The 22,002-nt window shown below is 42.6% G+C and overlaps 1 protein-coding gene across 1 annotated transcript in view; it reads right to left on the bottom strand.

Moving 5' to 3' along the window:
- KIF26B (kinesin family member 26B) overlaps positions 1-21,791 on the bottom strand; it is a 279,374-nt gene extending 257,583 nt beyond the window's left edge. The window contains exons 1-2 of the mRNA XM_030944701.1: positions 20,959-21,791; positions 20,326-20,727 (exon numbers count right to left, since the gene is read on the bottom strand). Coding sequence (XP_030800561.1) covers positions 20,326-20,727; positions 20,959-21,021 — 465 coding nt within the window. The 5' untranslated portion in view covers positions 21,022-21,791. The remainder of the gene's footprint in view (positions 1-20,325; positions 20,728-20,958) is intronic.
- Between the last annotated feature and the right edge of the window lie 211 nt (positions 21,792-22,002).

Raw genomic sequence — 22,002 nt, 5'->3', positions numbered from 1 at the left:
TTCTTGAGAGGGACTTTAATCTCATCAAGTAGAGACTACAACACTTCAAATGAAATCATTAATGAACCAAAGTCACCTCCTACATCCAAACGTACCATTTCCCCTATTACACTCTCATTTAAACAGCCTGAGAACAGCAGCAGACTTATAATATTCCTCTTTGAGCTGCCTCATCCCTTTTTGTGAGCTTAACAACTATTGGTAGGGTGTTGACTGGCTTATAACCATTGTTCAGAAACTGATCCTTTACCAAAAAGAGTGAAGTGAAAGAGCATAAACTGACAGCAATCGCTGCTAATCAATCCTCTATCCAGCTCTGCCTTGAACTCCAGAGCAAAGCAAAACAGCACAGAGTGAGATATCATAGCTGGGGCAATATGGAGTGGGGCACAGGGCAGTTTATAAAGAACACTAGTCCAATTAGGGACGTTTGAGTGGCAGGATGTTGAATTCCCTATCATTTCCTGGCACCATTGCCTTTAATTAGGCCATGGATTGATTGCTGCCTTTGTTCTCCATTGACCCACCACTGACTCTGACAGGGGTTGTATTTTCCCCTGCTACAATTAGAAGACAAAATTGTGAGTGTCAGCAAGCATTACACAGGCAACCATGCTGCTTAAAACTACAGAGCCCTTAAAGAGAGGAAGTGTTTGTGACATTAACACGTTCTTCTTTCTTTACAGGATACACTAGGGTAGAGTGGATCCTGGTCCAACAGTAAATTACTGTTGAGGCTAATTTAAATTTGTCAGCGCATTTATACGCCGTGTATAAAAAAAAAAAGAAACCACAGAGCAAGAGTAGGTAATTCACATCTACCTGCCTCTTTCATAATTCAGAATAAGAGGTGGGTAAGTGAGAGAGGGTGAAATAGACCACTGTTTGAGCATTTAATTTGTATGACAGCAGCAACTAGACCAGAGAAAGTAATATTCTATGCAAGTATGTAGAATATAGCTTTATGGCAAACAAAAGCACTATAGACACCCACAGTGCTAAACAGCAATGCAAAAAAATACATTAAGGAAAGTAAAACAAAATAACATTACACAAAATATCTTTCTACGTTTATTTTATGTTTCACATTCTGGTAGTACTTAGAGGCAACAGCTAAAAACAATAACTAAAAAGTGTGAAGATCCCTTATGCCATGCACTGTACAAGTGACAGTTTTTTCCCAATGAGAATTTACATTCTTAGTAGAGTCACAAAGGAGTCAGGGCAAAAAAAGGCAAAAATAACTTGTAGGTAACACAGTTTGTTCAAGGCCATCAGATTTTTCTATGCTACTGTAAAAAGATTTTCACCTTTCATGTAGAAGTTTAGGAACTATTCACTGTGACACATTGCTTTTTTGTCCTTAAAACACAGGTCCTGGGAATCACACTATCGTGCTCTCTGTGACTGTGGCAAGTCATTTCACTCCTCCATGCCTTTGATCTCTAGTCATATATCCCCCAGGGCAGACAAAAGCCTGCAGGATAATTCATTAATACTTGTGAATTATTTGGGTGCACTTTGAAAACTGAACTAATGCATTTATTACTAGAAGCTGTCCAGATATTTAAAAAGTCTTAATGCATTTTGAATAATTAAACTGTCTGAACATGGAATGGTTCCTATTAAATATGATTTCAATTGCTACAAGGAGGCAGCTCAAAAGACATTAGAAACTGACAGCAACAAATTAAAACTTGGGGTGGATTTTTCTCCTTCTCTGGCCATTTCTTTCTCCATCACACATGCTTGCCAAGCTCTCACAGTGCCAGACAGCAGCCACTTGTAGAATCAAAACACCACCAGTCAATTTGGCCAGCAAACCCAGGCAACCAGCCTCTAGAGGATTTGCCCAGGTAAAAAGTGGGTACCTAGCATCCATATTCCTTTCCATGTGTGTTCCTGCAGTGGTGGGAGAACCAATACCCACTCAGAAAGGGAAAGCCACTGTCAGGGCTCATTTCTACCTTGCCACTCCCTAGTTACTCTTTTGGCTCAAGAGACAATTGCAGTAAGTGAGCTTTGGTATTTGTGTCTTGAAATAGACCAGGGTAGACCAAGTTCAGAATCATTTTAAGTTAAAAGGATACTAGCTCAGTGTCTGGCAGCCAGGTATGAGGTTACTCCCATTATCTCTTTAAAATTTGACAATTAGAGGTATGATTTTATTTTTACCAAGAGGGCTGCTCAAAGAAACTTTGGAGTTTTTGTAAGCTTTCAAAATAGCTTTTTTTAATTTTAAAAGAGGGGAAGCTGAGACAGTTACTGGTTGTATAGGACAGAAATGTTAACAAAAGGGAAGTGCAAAGGAATTCAATCAGTGTTTACTCTATTCCTAGGATTCCTCCAACTTGATTAAATACCTCAAACAGGGAAAAGCACCTTTGTATTGTACTAAACCCCAAAGTATGATTGGTAGTGACAGCCAAGGGACTTGCACTTAGTTCTTTTGTCCACCACAGCTGAATTACAAGAAAGACAATCAACAGCACCAGGCTTGAAGCCCTGAACAGCACAGGGACGTGCTCTAGAGGAGCTTAATGGCTCACTGCCTGTGCTGACCAGAAACAGAGAACCTGGACAAGACCCACACTCCCTCCCAAAGGCAGGCAGAGGCTGTTTAGCCACGGTAAAAGCAGATCAGGTTAAAGACATGTACAACATGCAGATCTGCATGTTGTACAGCTGCAGAAAAGAAGCTTGCTGCGTTGGACTGCCTGGTAAGGACACCAGTACAGCCCAGCACAAACACCTTGGTCTCAGCAGGGTTAAATTCCATCTTTTCAGCACGTGCAGGGAGAGAACTCAGATATGTCTGTAAGACCCATTTATGGATTTCAAGCACCTTTTTCCTTCTTTTAGAGTTTCTTTGATTAGATGATATATAATCCACTGTTTGTCACTGCAAGTGGTCGCCCACAACCACACTTCAGTAAAGCACAAAACACTACATTTAAACTGCTACTGTCAGTACTGCCCTTGTCCATCTACTTGCATTGCCATACAAATTCACTGCCTTCACACCAATTCTAAGGGTAGGCATTCTCATTTAAATTGATTGTCTTTCTATCACCTTAAAAAAAAAATAGTAACCCAACAAAATACCATGAGGAATGCTAGCAGAAGTGTAATAACTAAGACTGCAGTTTGTGAAAAGGCTGGCTTTTTCCCCTCTAGTTACACAAGCATGTTTTTTCATCGTGCACTCATATACGGTGGGGGAAAAGAAAAAAAAAATTGCTTGCCAGTGGCTCTAAGTAGAATCATAGTGCTTGCGCATAGTGATATAAGACGGGCAGTTCATGTCTTGATCAGTCAGCTGGGTGTAAATTTGGCTCTAAAAAACACAAATACCTCCAGACTGAAAGAGATCATAGGCGAAACAAGGTCTGATTTATTGAGCAACATTTAATACATTCAGCTCCTTTTTTGCCAGTACCATGAGTTTGGGGAAGGGTTTGATTTTGCCATGTTCGTTCCTTAACAAGTTCACCAAGAGATGAGAAAAGTAAATGCTGGCATGAGACAGGGCAAGAATGCGCACAGGATTGCAAAAGCAAGGGCAACAGAGGTACAAGAGGCTGTACAATATCTGGTCTTGTAGACGTTTATCATTTCACTGCATGAGCCCCAGAACAAGCTGATTTAACACTGAGGTCCACCCTGCTTTGAAGTGGAGGCTGGACTGAGTAACTGTGAGCTTGGTTTGAATTTTCCATCTGGGCAAAAGAATGATTATGGGGGCTATGAAGGTACAAAAACAAGTTGTAGGTTTATTAGCCCTGCGTTTGTTTGTAGGCAGATCTACCTCTCATGCAGCCAATTCAGCAGGCTGAGGTTAGCCCTACAAAGATTTAATTGTGCCATGCCACCCCAGTTCAGACAGCTTGTTCACATTATTGCCTCTGATGTTAGTTGAGAGGTGCTCTTTGATAGCACCTGGTGCACAGAGTGAGGCCTGCTTTCAGATACCTACACACACTCTGCTCAATTCCAACATTCAAAGCTCTTGCTTACACATCTGGTGTTAGTTACTCATGTGTGAGCAAGCTTGCTAAAGACAACACCGTATTCCCAAGGCCCTAACTTCACTTAAAACTGGATTTTCTTTATTCTATACCACCAAGTGAAAGCCAACACTAAGGCACTGCTAAACACCACTGTAGAATCAAGTCTAACATGCAGAAGAAAATGCTGTTATGGCAGTATTGCCCACTGTAGTCCTCAATTCCTTTAACCCTGTTAAGAAGCTCTGTTTACAGAACAACCAACCCACTGTGGTTTGCTATAACTTGTAAGAAATTCACAGCAACTCTGAAAAACTAGTCAAGTCAACAGATTTTGGAGTAACTTAGCCAACCTGAAAACGGACAAGATCCTTCATGGTAAGCTGCTTTCCTTGAAAAATCAATAATGAGATTAAAACGAAAGTAAAGTGAAGTGTGATCTGTTCTTTTTTACCAGCTCCTGCAGACCCTGGCTGCCAGGCAACACAGCAAGCCACTTCCTTAGGGTTAGAGTTAATTGCTATAATCACAGAGCCAGCAGCAATCCTGTCCAGGTGAGCCATTAGTTAGGGAAAATAAAATTATCAAAAGGGAAAAGAAAATGGGGTAGAGAGGTTAAAAAAGCATAGAAGTTTTTAAAAGGGAAGAGGTATACAGTATGTTTCCTGGTTATAGGAAGAGAAACAGCAGTATGTAAAGAAAGGACAGAGCTGTAAGCCAATTAGCAACTATGTTTTGGGTGCTGTAACAGAATGCCTGAATGGATCCTTCAAGAGACAATGAGAAAGGGAAGCACCAAGGCCAATATTGCTTCACCCAAGAGAAGGGAGGCCTTTAACAAACACTGGAACAACTACAGATGCATTTCACCCTTGTTTTACACCCTGCCATTTCAGAGTCACTACAGCTGACAGAATAAAAACACTGATGGGGTCCGGTGTGGGATGTACAGTTAACAATGAGCATAATTATTTTCCAGTTAGTTGTACGTGCACTGCAATGTGTTTCCCGTGGACTTTCTCCCTTAATTCCCATGCTGGTCTCCAGCTCTCTCACAGCATGCCACTGGGGGTCTGACATAAAAACAGTATTATAACAGAGCATGCAGGTTGCCACAGATGGTTCCAGTTAAAGGCAGCCTAACAAGCCATTCCACAGACAAAGAGGTAGTACAGCCAGCACTGCCCACACTGAGCACGGTGTCTCCAAGCACCTCCCTCGGGGGACACTGCAGCACTGACACCCAGCTCACCCACCAGCCAGAGCTGCAGGGCAGGACTCTAAAGGCCAAGCAAAGCCAGCACATACATGCTAACCAACACTGGGGCTGGCTTTGGGGAAATTATTCCTCTGCATTCGAGGCAGCCACCATCGGAAGCACCTTTAAAGACCCTCTGCTGCCTAAAGGGACATGCAACATTTGTATGAAGCCCGGCATAATGTAGTAGACTCTGGTAGGCACCACAAGAAATACATGAAGACAGTTTTGAGGAACTCAGGAGAACTTGTGCAAAATAGCTACAAAAGTGAAGGCTGTTAAAGCAGCAACATACATTCCAACACTCTTTAATCATGGATGATAAACTCCAGTATTACCCTTAAAAGTTACTATTAACGTAACAGCCAGAGGAAAGAAGGCATTAAACAAATAACCCATGGTAGAAAATATTTTTATTTCTTTTCTTAGCATGGGGTTTTTTCTGCGAGATGAAACTTTGTCAGAAAGAGACAGTGAGATCACGCCATAGAATTGCAATAAAGCATTAACCTGGTTTCCCAGTCGCCTGGCAAAACTGCAGACAACAGTATTTCAGTGCTTTGTGCCTACTGTTCTCAGGGTCTCAACCCAAGGCTCATGTGGGTTACTAACAGCATCTAATAAATACCTCAAAGATGCTTATGTTTGGATCAGAAAGGATGGGAACAAAAAATTTATAGATGCCTTTTTTTTGCTTAATGAGTATCATGACAACACCAGTTAAAGCAATACAATCCTCAATGAAGACAGAATTAAAATCCAAAAACTAATATTTTTGCAGTTTAAAACTTGTGAATAATGAAAGTATAAAAGAATGTCTAGGGAAAGAAAACAGAGGTGGAACATATTTGAGATATCATGTAAGACAATACAAACTGTTACTTGTAAATTCTAGACATGTTCTCATGACAAACTTTACAAAAAGTAGGAAAACACTTACACAAACATTTACTTCTCCACTGAAAAGAAAAACACTGAAGAATCTATTCCAATTAATGTTCTAACTAATTAAATAATAAAGGCCTCCTTTTCTGTTCTTCCTGATGCAGCATTTATATGCTGTCAAGTCTTGCATCATCCATTTGATCTCTGGAAAGGCAGAGAGGCAGGCAGAATACAAAAGAAACATTAACAAATATTACGTGAATACAAAATGCCTAATGCCATTCATACCAGCAAACAGCCAAGGACAATTAAATTATTCATAGACATGAACTGTCCAAGGTAGGAAGAAAGAATTAATAAACACACTCTTGAAAAAGAATCACACAAAACACACCTAACCCCATTAGCAACTTTGTTGTTGTTGCTAAACTAGCAGCCAATTTCTGGTACCAGACAAAGAATCAGAAGTCAAGGTCTTTCCAAATAAATTTTTCTTGTACCTGGGTAATTAGTTACAATATATTCAACTGCCATAGTCCAATTCCTTTAAGGCTGACAGCTTTGAAATGCGCACAAGTCCAGGAAAGCAAATACCTCGTCAGCATGGAACTGCTGGAGAATGGGATGACCAACATTAGCAAGAAAGGGAAAAATCTATTAGTCAACATCACAAGCAGGTAAGAACCCTGGACACCATTTTATGCAACTAATAAGTTCACCACATTGCTCTGTAACTCTTCTCAGCTGTAAAAACAGAAGAGGCAAACATTTCACTCAGCTGAGATCTATGTACTTTCTTTGGTAGTGGTTGGTGTGAATACTCGCAGTTGTGTGAAATCCTGTGACTCCTGTGAGCATCTTAATATTACAAACCACCTAACTGCCTCTAAGAACATCTGTCCTCTTCCACCAAATGATTAAAAAAGGCCTTTACCTATGGAAAATTAGTTGTGCAAAGTCCCATTCTACCTCACCAGCAAATATTCAACATTTTTACTGAAAGCCAGCAAGACATACAGAAATAGCCCGAGGGCAAAGGCTAAAACAGCAAGAAGCTAGGGGCTTCAATAATGAAGCAACAATTTAAGAGAGCTACAGCAGCAGGGTGGAGCAGATAGCAGGAGACAGCCATCAACACCACAGCAGGGTGGTGGGACAGGACATCCATCCTCACCTCAGCTGCACCCAAACTCCCTGTCAGATTTCTGCACCTCACCGTGAAGGCAAACTTCGGCTAAGGTGCTTGTTAGTGTAATCCAGTAGCTAAGTTTTGTGTAAGTGCTTAGTCCTTCAGGCCTGACACAGCTGCTGCTGCATCAGAGGTTATCATTTTATATCCTTGCCGGTAAAGTCACAGCTGCTTAGAGCCCTAAAGCTTGACGTATTGGCTGGAATTAAGAAGAGGGGGGAACTTATCGGGATCTTTATGTGCTGGGAATATATGCTAACTACAAAAAATTGCCTTTTTTTTTTTCCTAGGTTGGCCAGAAATTCTACCCTGATCTCAAGAGACCTTTCCATCAAATCTTAAATTACCAGAGTTTCAATGATAAGTTATCCTGGAAAATCACCTCAAAGACAGAGAAAAAAAAAATGTGTTTAAGAAAGGCAAAAAGCAAGTCTGATTCTTGTCATGAATCAGTGATGTACAGTGATAACTGGAAACAAGGAAAAGATTAGGCTTTCCTTCAGTGCAAAATAGATTTGAAAACTATCCCACTGCCTTTTGAAGACAGTAATTATGACTCGTCAAAAAAGGAAAACAATCCAAGCTGTTCCCTTTTCCAGCCACCGCAACCTCTACTAAAACAGCCACAAACAAAATAAATCAACAGAAACCAAACCATGCTTATTATTTACCTTTAATTATACATGTGTCTAGTCAAAAACCAGAATAAATAAAACACATTTCATTTTAGGTTTTTAGATGTAGAAGACCCATCCTTTACCCTGAAAGCCATTTTATCCATTTCAGAAAGCTGTATGTCTAATCCCAGTGAGAGAACACCAGGAGTTCTGCAGCCATTGCTGCAGAAAGTGCAGGAAAAGAAATCTATACGCACATACGTACATAAAGAGAGCAAACTCATATAAAAGCTGCACTGAAGCAATGAATCCTATCCTCTCATTTCATATGGAGGTGGGTAAATAATGGCACAACAGAGATTTCATTCATGCAGAGGTCTAGGGTATGCTGGGAAGTCTCAATGTGACAATTTGCTGCAGATGCCTGCTTAGAGGAGCCATTTATCAGTGTCACCCATGCGCATTACTACACACAACTTCCTCAGCAGCCTGATTCCACACCAGCTTTCCACATAGCACACTCTAGTCCTTGATATTTCAGGCACAGAAATAACCCTTATCTAGGCCTTAGCAGTGTGTGCTTATTGAAACAATTTGTATTACCCAGAGCACATGGGTTTGGAGTAGGAAAGCTACAAAATTTATTTCCTTTGCTGATAAAAAGAACAGCAAATTAAGAGAAGTCACAACAGTTTCCCTCCTGCTCCCTCTCCTCTTTATAGCCCTGTTTAGCTCATTGCTTATAAACAGCTAACACAAGTATTCCCATCAGTAGTGCTGACTCCTGGAGGATACAGGCATCTTGGATGTTTCATCTCTTGTTATACTTAAGTGGAATATTAAACAGGCAAGACAGTAGCAGACCAGGCTAGGAAGAACCAAGTAACTAGGACTGACAAAGGAGGATGGCAATTTAAAGCACTTCAATCTCTGAAGTGCTTCATTTAGAGCCATCAGTGACAGTGCATTCAGCCTTCATGTATATCCCCCCTCACCTTCAGCTGTCCTCTCACACCTCAAGTCTATTCTAGTCTGCTTTTAAAGTATTAACAAGTACTGCTACTTAATATCATGCCTTAGAGTGTCCAGCACAATAATACTACAGAATTAGTAGGCTTAACACTATAAGAATTCAAATTAATCTGGAAATCAAACATTTTTTCCTTCAGAGGCAGGCACAGGGAAAAGAAAAGCGAGACTGAATTCATTCCTATTGCTGATGCAGTAAAACATACATCATTTATTTGTTATGCTGGGTAAAATTGCTAGTGCAGTGAACTGAATTCCTACTTCATACCACGTCTCAAATTGACATTATGGAACATAGACGTCTTTGTGACTGGTAAAAACAGAAACAAATCAATTAGATGTAAGAAAGAAAAGCCAGTCACATCTTTAGATCACAGAATACACCAGCACCTTAGCCTTTGGATAAAAAATAACTTTCAGAATGAAAACTACCAAAGTGCATTAAACCAAAGACAACCTTGAGTTAATGCTTTCTACTCTTCCAGTTGCTTGCTAGTTTCTATTTTAAGAAAGAAAGAAAAACAGAGAGACAAATTTTAGTGATAGCTTTTTTAAGAAAGAACAGAACATAACCTCCATATGCATAATTTCTGCAAGACTTAAAAGTGAGCTCAGGCTTTTACAGAACACTGGTTTTTTTACCCATTCCTCCTTGCTTCCCCAGCATGCCACCTGTCCCATGCAAGCACTGTTGCTTTGCTGCCTGGACCAACTTCATTCCCATCTCCACACCTTGTATTCTTCCTCTCATATTTCTCCTTGAGCCCTTTCTATACTCAGAGCTGCTCATGTCTTTTAGGACACCAAAATCTATTGGGCAACCTGCCTTAAGTGCCTATCCCACTCCTTGCAACTTTGAAAATTGTTAACAATTATTGTGAAGCCAAACGTTGAACAGTTCAATGGGGGGAACGGGAGAGATGTAATCAAACACCTGTAACAATTAAGCAAGAAGCAGATCCCAACTGTTCATTTAAAATGAGAAAGCACTTCAATGAGTTGCCTGCCCCATCTCTTATTTCTCACCAAACAGCCTCTTTGCCAGAGCACTGAAATCCATGACATTACAAAGATCAACTCTGTAAAATCCTGCAGAGCCTTGTTTTCAAGGTGATGGAGAAGGCTCCCAAAAGCCAGTTTCTTCTCTTACCCACCATAATTTCTTTCACCCACCTCTAAATCTAACCCAAAATCCAGAGAATTTTTGTCAAATCCATTATTCAGAAATGGATTTGACACACAGGAAAAAAAAAAAAGAGAAGTCTTATTAGGCATACTAAAAGTACAGCTCTGGATTTAGGCTTACCACCCATGCTGCAGAGCTGCTTACAAAGCCATCATTAATGGCCTTCCAGGTACCCATCATTTCCCCATGTTCAGTCTGCCCAGACAGCTAGCTCTTCCTTTCTAACAAACACCATTTTAATTGCATCTCCCACTTGGTTAGCCTCCTCGACCTCCAGTAAAAGCCATCTATGGTCTAACAATCTCTTAAATCATACAGCACATACAATATGCCTTCCTGCTAGGTTCACACATATGCAGGCTTATTGTCAAGAATTTCCATTAGAAATCCAACAGCAGATGAGATGAACTGACAGATTTAGGGCTAATGAGGAGAGAAAAGCAAGGAGGGAGTGGAAAGGGAGAGGTAAATAGCAAAGAATATGTTTGTGTATTGTAAATGCCCCTGTCACCAAAGACTTGATCGTGCCTTTCTGGTGCCAGGGCTTCTCCAGTCCCAACACCTCCCTCTGAGCAACAAATGCCAGCCACACAGCCTCAGCCACTGTTAACTCTTCCTGTGGGAATGCTGCCAGCAATCTCAGCATATTAACCCTGGGAATACTAACATGATTTAGAGAACTAGTTAAATTTTAATGATACCATTAGGAAAGAGGAAAACACACAAGCCACACTCCCACTTTGGTGCATTTGGCTGCTGGATAGGATATTAATGTTTTTCTTTGCCCATCACTATTAGATGAGCAGTGAAACTAATAGAGAAATGAAGAGTAATGACTTCTATCCTCACTGTTCAGCACCTGCTTAAAGCCAAGGCTGCCTTATTGCCCACTAGGCCTTCTGCTTGAGTCTATCAGGTGGATGGAGTAAATGGGTAATTCTTTCAGCATTTGGCACTTAACAGGTCAGAGGTTCATTTAGCCAAGAGGCACAGAAAAATAAAACTTTCCAACTGAAATAGTAGCATGCAATCATCCAGACAATCAGTTAGCAGGCAGAAGTATGCTCTCCTGAATAACTTCAGCATAATGAAGTCTAAGATTGGCTTTGGTAAGATGGGAGTTTGCCCAGATGACTTACAGGAGCCAGGACAGAAAGATGCTGAGGCCAGTTCTGCTCTGCTTTTAATAATGAGCTCCAAGCAACCACCTCCTTCAGCACTGCAGGGCTCTCTCTCATATCTTCAAGTACACCTGTGATAAAAGGAATGGGAAATTCCCACTAGGACAACACAGAGGCCCACAGAAACTGAGGGTTTGTATTCCTGAATCCTTATTCATCATTAGTCAGTTTTGAGGGTGGCAGAGAAAGAGGGAATGAAACATGCACAGCTTGGGGGAAATTAACTCCATCCTGAGGCAGGTCTCCTCAGACAGTTCTGAACAAAGTTGAAACCCCCAAACCACTGTGAAATTTCACTTTTTCTTCAGGAAAAAAAATATTTACTGTGGTAGATATCAAAGTCTCCTTTCATTTGCTTTTCTCCAAACATTCATGTGAGTAGAATTTTGTTCCAGTGCAAATCCATGGAATAGAGAAGCTGTTGTGAATACTCAGGTGCAAGTAAATGATCATGTCAAACTATATATGATTTAGGGAGCATAAGGAAATAGAGCAGAGGCTTGCTATTAATAGATCATAAGAAATCCACAGCTCAAAACACATTTATAAGGAACAAATGCATATAAAGCAAGTTCCACTTGAAGGCAATTTGGAAGCCAAAACACAGACTGTATTCCCAATTTAAAATTTTCCTACAGAAGAGGAAGCTAGCTTTCCTAGTGCTAGATGGATGTTTTACATCAGTCATGTTGCACTGGATACAGATATCCTACATTCAGCATACACAGTTCCTTTGACACATACCACCAGCAAGAAATTTAAAGTGTTTTCCAGATGCACAATCAATTGGGTTTGCAATACTTTTGAAAAATTGCTTTACTCTAGTAAAAGACATTTGACACTTTATTCCTAAATCACCAAGTCTATTGAATAAGAGCGTTGACCAGACACTAACAAAGCAGATATCATGTGGCCTGTAAGTTAATTTCTCTTATTTGGAGAACAATAAAATGAGAAGACTCAGCCCTTCTTCCTTTCATAGGGAGGTACAGCAACCTAAAACACACAATACAAAAATTTTATACTAACAAATGTTTTATCTAGAAGTGTCCAGCTCCTTCTGAGGAAAGGCTTTTGTTTTCATGGTGAACTGCAAACCAAATCCAGCTTAATATCCCATTGGTTTGCTCAGGTCTCCTGAGCAGAAATTCCCTGGCAGTTTACTATTTTTAAACCCACAATTACTACTACCAAATAGAGTTTCAGACGAAAGCTGACAAGAGAAAACCAGTCTGAAGTTTCTTCCGAATTGAGTCCTTCCTCCCAGAAAAAATAAAATGTCTTATATAAAAAATTCAAGATCAACCACACACTAAGTGATTTAATAATACAGATTGAACAGAACACAGAAGATCCTTATGACAATGTGCTGGTTTCAGCTGGGGTAGAGTTAATTTTCTTCCCAGTGGCTGGTGCGGGGCAGTGTTTTGGACAGCATTTTGTGCTGAAGACAAGTGGAGTGATGGTGTTTGTCTTCCCCAGTCACCCTTAGGTGTGATGGGGCCCTGCTCTCCTGGAGATGGCTGCCCACAGGAAGTGGTGAATTAATTCCTTATTCTGTTTTGCTTGTGTGCATGGCTTTTGCTTTCCCTATTAAACTCCCTTTATCTCAATCCATGAGTTCTCCAGCTTTTACCCTTCCCATTCTCTCCCCAATCCCCCTGGTGTGGGAGACAGCAAGCAACTGCCTGGGGTTAAACCATGACAGACAATTGAAATAAACACAGTTGAAGACAAAAATAATTTTTAAGAAGTATACCAATACTGAAATAGTAAGTAGTTTTTAACAGCCTTACTGTGCAGTATTATTTTAAATAAAATAAATTGAATTCTGACACCACAGCAATAAATTCAAGTTGCAATTGAACACACCAATTCCTTAAGACTGATTCTTTTGTATAGCTAGTACCATATTTTGTTTGACTGTCTCTTTTGTAAAGTAATCCCTGTATTCTGTACTCCAGTTACAATGGAGGCTACGGTTGGATGCATTGTGCTGCTCTCATCAGTAGCTTTCTCAGAGATCACTGTTTCCTTGCATCTGCTGTTGTAATAGCACATCCAGTCACTCCTTGATCAAAAGGATCTGAGTTTAGAAGGAGGCATTATTGAATGTGTTTGAACTATCTATCATTTTTATAAGAACTAAGGCAGGGAGCAATCACTGTGTATTCACACAGGAGACCTGCAGTGATGCTAACTTATGACCTTCATATGGAGAGGACAAAGGAAAGGCTCATGGGAAGCCCACAAGGGGCCAGGATGTCTTAGACCTGCTCTGCCAGAGCAGCATGCCTGCTGCTTTGAAGGCACACAAGTATTCCCTGGTTAGAGCCATATCATACATGAAGCTGTGGCCTAAATTAAATCCTACCGCTTTTCCTGAAGCCCAAATGCCCTCCCTAATGTCAATTTCATGCAAGTCACTAGACTGACAAGGTTCAGATCCAGACTGAAGAAACAGTCATGTTATACTAGGGAAAGAATTTTCAGATTCTGGTGTGTCTTGCAGAGGGTTTCAGCCTTTGTGACAAGTTCAAAACAGTCCAGTCAATTCTCCCCTGCTCTATGAATTGTCTTGTGTTGATCTAATTTTACTTAAAGAAACTTCAAACACACTCTCATCAAAATATTAACCTACACTGTAAAATTTTCTGAGCAGGAGAGTGGAGGAAAAAGAAGCATTAGCAGATTCATATCCTGGTTGTAGATTATACAAGATATTATAACTGTACAAAAAAATCTGGTCTGTACCAAGTCTGATTATATATCTCAGGTTTCAAAGCCAGAGACAAACACAATTCTTAACAGCTTCACTAGGGTCATAGTTATGAAAAAGAAAAAAGAACAAAACCAAACCCGGTTTAATGTAGGAAGATTGCATAGAAAGTAATTGAAAATAAAAATGGGCAACACAAGTTGTTGGGCTCTTCTAAACTTTCTGCTCTTAGGATACTACTTTGTGTGTTTTATTTGAATTAAGCAAGCTGTAATTTGTAACAATCCCCTGATAAACAATCTTCTTTTCTGCAACTGGGATACTTCTTGCATTGCAGCTTCAACAACAGATACTGTGGGCTAGGGATTATTTATTCAGGGGCAGGAAAGGAAGGTGTATGCCTGTTTTCCTCCATTTTAACAACATCAGTGCCTCTCAAGCCACAGATGACACTAGTAAGATGTAAGCTAGCAATTTAACTTAGAACATCTCTCGTGCTTTTGACACACGGACCTCATGTCACAGAATGCTGCAGTTCTGACTACATCATTATGTAGAGCATGACAGTCAAGTTTATTGTGGTGCTGCAGGTTCAGTGCTTGGAAGCACCCCAATTACACGATGTCAAAGGCTCTGTGCTGCTGATGTGGCAAAACCACCGTGTCTTTCAGCCCTGCAATGTTCTAATAATCTGCTGATGCCGGCATGACTCCCATTACATGCCCATGGCCCACACTGGTGATGTGTGACATTTTTTCAAACGCTGTCTGGGGAACTCAGATGGACAATCTTTGTTCCTTTCCCCCTTCCAAAGCTACACACCAAAGTCCTACACTTATTATATGAGAGTTCTGTGGATGTCGCAAATTTACTTCTAAGGAAATGTAAGACTATCTGAAGATACAATGTGATTTTGGACAGCAGCGCAGCATTCATGACATGCATAAAATACCTTGAAGACATTTTATCACCCAGTTTGAAGAGGCCAATTAAAGACTCAGCATTGACTCTGTATTTCCGAACACAATGTTTTCAGATGCACAGCCAAGTCTTTGTACAAAAAAAGAAAAAAATTCTCCTCCCTAGAGATTTACTTCATCAATACTTCCCTCAAGAGCTCTATCTGTGGTCTAGAAGTGTTTTCTTTTCTGATAGGAAACACTATAGTTTCAATTCATGAAACAACCATAGGCCAGTTTCTAATTTCCAATGCACTTAGTAATGACAAGCCTTTTTCATCCCATAGAGAAAGCTGCAGAGCTAATGGCTTTGACAGCTTCCTAAAGAGCAGTCTTTACCACACAGCATCTTCACCCTTACCTCAAAGACATTTGCAAGCTCAAAAGAAATAGTTATATTATTTCACATGTTGACACTGCGGATTGCAGCAGCAAGACTTCCAGCTGCTCCTAGAAAAGGGCTTACACAAATTCATCAGCAGCAAAGGCATATCCATTTGCCTCCTCTAGACCTCTGCAAGCAGCTGTAATTCCAGTGCAAGTGAAGTAGCTCGGCTTCCCAACTTGCCAGGAAGCATACAATTGTAAGAAGATTCACAGATGAGTTATGCTAAATGTTTGGTATTGTGACCTGTGACGCAACACAAAAGAATGGTTGTTGTTGCCTAAACTTTAATGGAGTTAATCCTCCCAAATGCTGACAAATTACTGCCTCGGGCCATTTAAAATCACATTTCTAATGCAATAATCCTATCTGCATTACAATGAGTTGGGATGAAATGATTAGGTGCCTGAAATTTTTTTGCACACTGAATTAAGTCTCTATACAGACTGGCCGTGCTTGTTCACAAATTAAAGGTCTGGACAGAAATTAAATTCCATTATTCTGCCACTTGCTAAGCTTTGAGGAAGGGTTTATTACTGTCCTGTCTCTACTGGGAATGCTTCTAAAGTAGCTACCAGCTAACAGAAACCTATTTTTCATTACATCAACTTCAGGGCTTTCTTCATTATTAATAATTACAAGTCAAGTCTTTGACCACTGAATGAGAAGACTAATTCAACAATCCATAAGAAAAAAAATCACATAGTGCCAGTAAATGGGCAAAAAAACCAAAATAAAACTGTACCCTGAATGCCAGTTCTTTCCTTCCCTCTTGTGCTCAGAGGGTTGGAAAAGACTGCTCAGAATTTACCCAATTCTTAGTCTCAGAAGCACAGACTTTTTAGGTAAGGGGAAGTCCACAATATAAACCACCTAACAACATCAGTGCTCATTTATAGTAGACCCTTACTTCCTGACCCAACCGCAATATGCCCAGGCAGCAATTCATGTCCACACACCCAAATTAGCTCAGTTTAAAGGCTGTATTCAAGATTGTTGGAACCACATACTAAGAAATTTATAACTGTCAGCTTGTGAGCATTCTTATTAGCATTCCATGGATTATTAGCACACATTATCATTTGTTACACATCAATATAGCAACTCTTCAATTGTTAGATGCCTGTGAGGTGCTCATTGAAGACAGGTGATATCACAGGCTTGAATTCAAAGCAAACTGATTTCGCAGAAATTTTTATAAATGTGGGAGCATGATGCCATAAATTTCTATGCTAGAACTTTGTCTGATGCCCTTCTAAAATACAGCCTAAGAAAAAGCTTAGCATAAAAAAACTGTATTAGTAATTTGAGATAATCTTTATCATCATGCAACATAAACCCCACAAACAACAGGCACCAAAAACTCCAAGATGCCCTCAGTCATAAACTGCAGTGTGCAACTATATCAAACACCTGTGCTAGTCAATTCCCACAGGCCTGCTTCGCTTGGGGTTACAATAAGATTTCATTCACGTAAAACATAACCCCTCCTATGCACGTAATTGCTGAGCATCATTAAGTCACATCTGTACCACAAGAGGAGGAAAAAGAAACAATAAGCTTTTAGCACTATTCTTTTTGCTGTTGGCAGGGAACCTGGCATTTTAAATGGCTAAAATAAATTAATGTAACTATAACTATATATTCTTCACCTTTGTGCCTCACAAAAAAAAAAACCAAACCCACAAAGTTTCCATCCTGTTGATGTATTAGGAATGTTTCTATTTAGAATGGAAAGCTAAACACCTCAACACTAACAATGGCCTAATCAGAAGCAGTTTGCTCTAGTTTAAGTGTGGCTTTTTCTCAATCAAATGAAAAGCTTCTGTACATAGCTTCATGCATAAAGCCTGATCTGTTTATGAAGCAATTAAGCACACTCTTACACTTGACAGATATATAGAAATCTTTACATGACTGCACACTGTCAGAAATATCAATGTAGGTTCACATTTAGATAGGTTACTGCAGATTCCAATATCTGCTACTAGATACACATTACAACACAGATACTCTCATATTCTGCTTGTCCTGCAACACACACTATCCCAGATGATGAGCATTTCTAAATACAGCATAAATGGGAAACAGGTGCTACAGACTGTACTAATAATACCATAGAACTCATAATACCATAATACCAGGCTGTCTTCAGCAGCAACAACAGAAAATATGTCAGACCTGGCTGACTAAAAGATGAGAGACATTTTAAAAGCTTCATTTAATAGTTCTAATAAAGGAATATCGCCAGTTAGCTGTGTCCTATGGGTACCAGAGTCTTGAGTTGTAGGATGCTTTGCAAGTTCTGAGGGAATACCCAGAATCAGGAATATGATCTGCTCCTTCTTCCACTTGAATTAAGTGGCAGGGTCCATTCCACACTCAAAAAGCCCCTATTTCCATAGCAGCAATCAAGAGCAGACATCACAGGACCCTGAAAAAATGCCAGCTACATTAACACAGTGTGGTTAGACTTCAGTCTTAATCCAAACCAAAGCCAGTTTTCCCCAGACACAAACAGGTTGCCACATTTTTGAGAAACCCTGTACACCTCACCCTCAGAAGGGACTCCCAGAGGGTTACTATGGCTCACACAGAGGCAGCTCACAGGCCCTGACTGAAACAGCAGAGCCCATGCCGGCACCTTGCTTTCCTCAAAGCAGACACTGATAAGGCTACCCCATTACATCAGGAAAAACAAACTTTTAAGACCACTACAATGTACCCAACCCAAAGAAGTCAATGGCATCAGCCATGATGTTTGTGTCCCACATCACCCAGCCCACTGTGCTGGGCAGCACCTGCTGAAGGCAAAAATCACAAGCCCAGAAAGTTCTTAGCAGTCACAAGCCACAAAGGATGAGAGAAAGAGATGCTTCTGCAAACAGTCACAGCCAGCAGCACCCACCACAGAAAGGAGCTGTGTGCCAGCTCACAACTCAACAAGACTGAGCCTATAAGTACTATCAAGCATAGCAAACAGGGCAGAGGGTCACCCAAGCCCATGGAGATGACCTTACTTGTGCCTCCTCCCTTGCTCCTAAAATGCACAGATTGGACAGCACTTCTGTCAGGGGCACTCCTAGAGAAGTGGAAGGTTTGGAAAGGAGGCACAAGAAGCAAAAAAGAACATAGGTAAGGGGGGCTGAAAGGCTACTGATTAAATCAAGACTGGCCTGTACAACACCACCAGCTAAACTAAGTGAACAGCAGAACAAGTAGCAGCAGAAACACAAGGGTAATCTCTCAGGAAGGCTAGGATGGTGAATGTCAATCACTATTGCAGTAAAAGAACCCTCTGCAAACATTTTTGTGACTAAAATCAGTCAATTTCTATTTAACACCATGCCCTGATGTTAGCTTCATCCTCCCCTCCACCCCTAATCTCAGTTATTCTGATAGCTCCCATATCTGTATCAGTAATTTCCCACCTATATCCACAGCTGGTAATTACTGTCAAATCTCACAGCCTGAAATTTGACAAGATTTTGGTACAGGGCCACATTAAAGTGAATCAACCATGTGTTAATGGTTAAATTTACTATTAATTTTGGTGGATCCACCTTTCCCTGCTCATGAATAATTCAGTTAAGTCAGCTCTTGAGACAAGGTAACAACCAGCCCTTGAGTCTTTTGTTCATGAGAGCACCAACTCCCTCTCAAAGAGCACATAAATAAATCATGGAGAGTACAACACAACAGCAATACCAGGGACCCTCTCCCAGCAGTCGGCTCTTTTCCATGATACCTCTTTATTGTAACCACTAATGAAAACTCTTTGAAGTGGAAGAGTAAATATTATCATTTGATAGTACCTGGACCCAACAAGGCAAACAAAATTGCATTGTACTACATTCCAGGAGCTGCAGAACCATTCACAATACAACGCTCACAGGGTTGCTATGGAGGAACCCAATGCTTATTTTAGTAGCATGAGGTCAGCCAAGGGCTGCTGGTCACTCGTTTAGGGCTGTTAGCCTTAATCTTATATGCACAACAAAAAGGAAAAAAAAAAAAAGCCAAACAAAACAAAACCAAGGAATTTCAGAGCATGCCTTTGGAGGTACCAAACACCCCAAGAGAGGCAGAAAGCAGGTTTCCAACTGTATTCAGAATGAGTAAGCTCTTAAAACGTGAGATCAAAATGTCAGCAATGTAACATCCTCTTTCAGCACAGGATTATTCAACCCAACGTTCAGAGTCCAGCAGCTCCAAGTATTTTCAAGTCTTATTGGGAATAAAAAAAAATCTGGCACTTCTCTATAAGAGAAGCATCACCAAGTTATCCTTCTGCCTAAAGACACCTGCGAGAACTGGGTTCAATGCCGTGGTCTGCCACAGCCTGACTGAGTGACCTTTGGGCTCACACAGCATTTCAATGCCTCATGTGAACCCGGAGCTACAGAAGGGCTTCTCCCTCAATGGAAGTAGAAACCACTGGCATCTGACCATACGTACACACCTCACTGCTGAGTTGGGCTGCCTAGTCTAAGGACGATTTGTAAATCCCTCCTGTAGGGATCAAAGCCAGCAAAAGGGCAAGGGACTAGTAACTCCGATGTAATATTCCCACCCTTACTTACCCCCACCACCAAAAAAAAAAAAAGAAAAATTTTAAAAACTGCTCGGGAAATAGCACAGAATCACTGTCAATATAGTGAAAGACGGGAGAAAAGAAGCACGCTAGAAGGACAATCACAGATGCTCCTGAAGCCAGGCAGCCCTCCGGAGACAGAGGCACGCTGCTCCACATGAAGCAGAAGGAGGGGATGGAAAAAGGGAACGAGACCAAGAAGTGGGAGAACACAAATAAACGGCAAAGCGCTCGGCGGTGACACCGGCAGAGGGGAGCGCAGGTGGCCGACAGCCCCAGCGGCGGGACCCCCCGCCTCCCGCGGCGCCGCGCTCACCTTGCTGCTGACGGGCCCGGGGATGAGGAGCTTCAGCGCCTGCCTCTTCAGCTCCGCCAGGCGGGCGTTGCAGTGCTCGCACCAGACGCCGCGGTCCGAGCCCGGCGAGGAGCCGCCGCCGCTGCCGGAGCCCGGCGAGCCGGTGCCGAAGCCCGGCGAGCCGCCCAGGGAGCCGGGAGAGCTGGTGCCGATGCCGGGCGAGGCGGGTCCCGGCGAGCCGGTGAAGGAGCCCGGCGAGGAGGTGCCGGAGCCGGGGGACGGGGTGCCGGAGGAGCCCAGGGCAGAGCCAGCTCCCTCCGGCGCCGGGCGGCCGCCCGCCCGGGACTCCTCGTACGCCTTCCGGTACCAGCTCTCGGGGGAGAAGGGGGCGGCGGGCTTGGTGGGGGAGCAGGGCTCGGTCACCTGGAGCGGGAGAAGGAGCAGCGGTCAGGCAGGGAGGCCCGGCGGCACCGGCAAGTTTCGCTCGGACGCTCCGCGCCCGCCCCCGCGCCGCGCCCCGAGCCGCCGCCGCCCCGCACCGCGGAAGTTGCGCGGGGCCGGGGCACGATCGCCGGCAGCCGCCGGGAGGGAGGCGCGGGAGCCCCGGCACTGCGGCGACCGCCGCTCCGAGCCGCTCCGGCGCCGACAACTTACCCCATATTTTCTGCTCCGCGCCGTGACCGCAATCCTCTCCTTATTTCCAGCCACTGAATTCATGGTGGCTTCGCAGGGCGGCGGGAGAATTTCCTACAGGTTTCCCAGTCCGCATCCGAAGGGAATAGCCGGTCCCAGGAAGTCCCCCGCGAAGCGGGCAGGCTTGCTCCCTCCGCCGCCTCCGACGGGATCGCTCAGCCCCAAAACACCCGTCAGTTCTCGGGAAAACGCTTGGGGCTGGGGTTCTCTCCCGGTCGGTTTTTCTTCATTGTCTCCCCTTTCATTCCCTTACAACCCTTGTTTTCACAAAAACAGCAACATCCAAATCAGGAGCGGTTCCCCCCCTATAGCCAGCACAGCTCTCATCCGCAAGTGAGGTGAAGCATCCAAGGTAGCCTTGGGAAGGCGAAAGAAGGAGCGAGAGCCGTGCTCCCCTCAAGCAGAGGCGCTTTCTGCCTCCGCTACAGGGGCAACTTGTTCCCTTCACCAAGGTTTGTAACTGAGTTAGAAGAAATCCTCCAAAAATATCGGGATCCAGGCTCTGGGAGGAGCCTCCGCGCCCCTTGCAGCCAATATCCTCCTGCCCATTTGTGCCTGACAGTTTGGGAAGGGAGGGAAGGAAAGAGCCGGGCTGCGGAGCCCCGTGCGCTCCCCGGTCAGCGGCGGAGCTGCAGGGCTGGCGGCGCCGGAGGCTGCCAGCAGAGTGCCAGAGCCTCACCGCTGCTCTGCGCGATGCCTCGGCTGCCGGGAGGGTCCATTTTATTTTGCAGTATTTCTTGATTGACGTCTGTGATTTCCCCCCTTGTTCTTGAAAAGGGCGGGTGGGTGCGAGGACGGGGGAGAACCTTGTTGCTTCCACCGCAGTTATTGGTTAGTTGCCTCTATTCAGGCTTTAATGAACGTGATTTCACAAGTGTTCCCAACCCTCCCTAAATAACTAGGAAAGAAGAGCAAGCTGTATTTATGACAGTCACTGGCATCTCTTTTCCATGTTGTAATTTTACGTGTATTAATTTAACTTGCAGTCAAGGGCATAATAAATTG

Source organism: Camarhynchus parvulus, chromosome 3 (genome assembly GCF_901933205.1).
Source record: "Camarhynchus parvulus chromosome 3, STF_HiC, whole genome shotgun sequence".
In the NCBI taxonomy this organism is placed as follows: Eukaryota; Metazoa; Chordata; class Aves; order Passeriformes; family Thraupidae; genus Camarhynchus; species Camarhynchus parvulus.
This window is presented reverse-complemented; position numbering and strand designations above follow the sequence as displayed.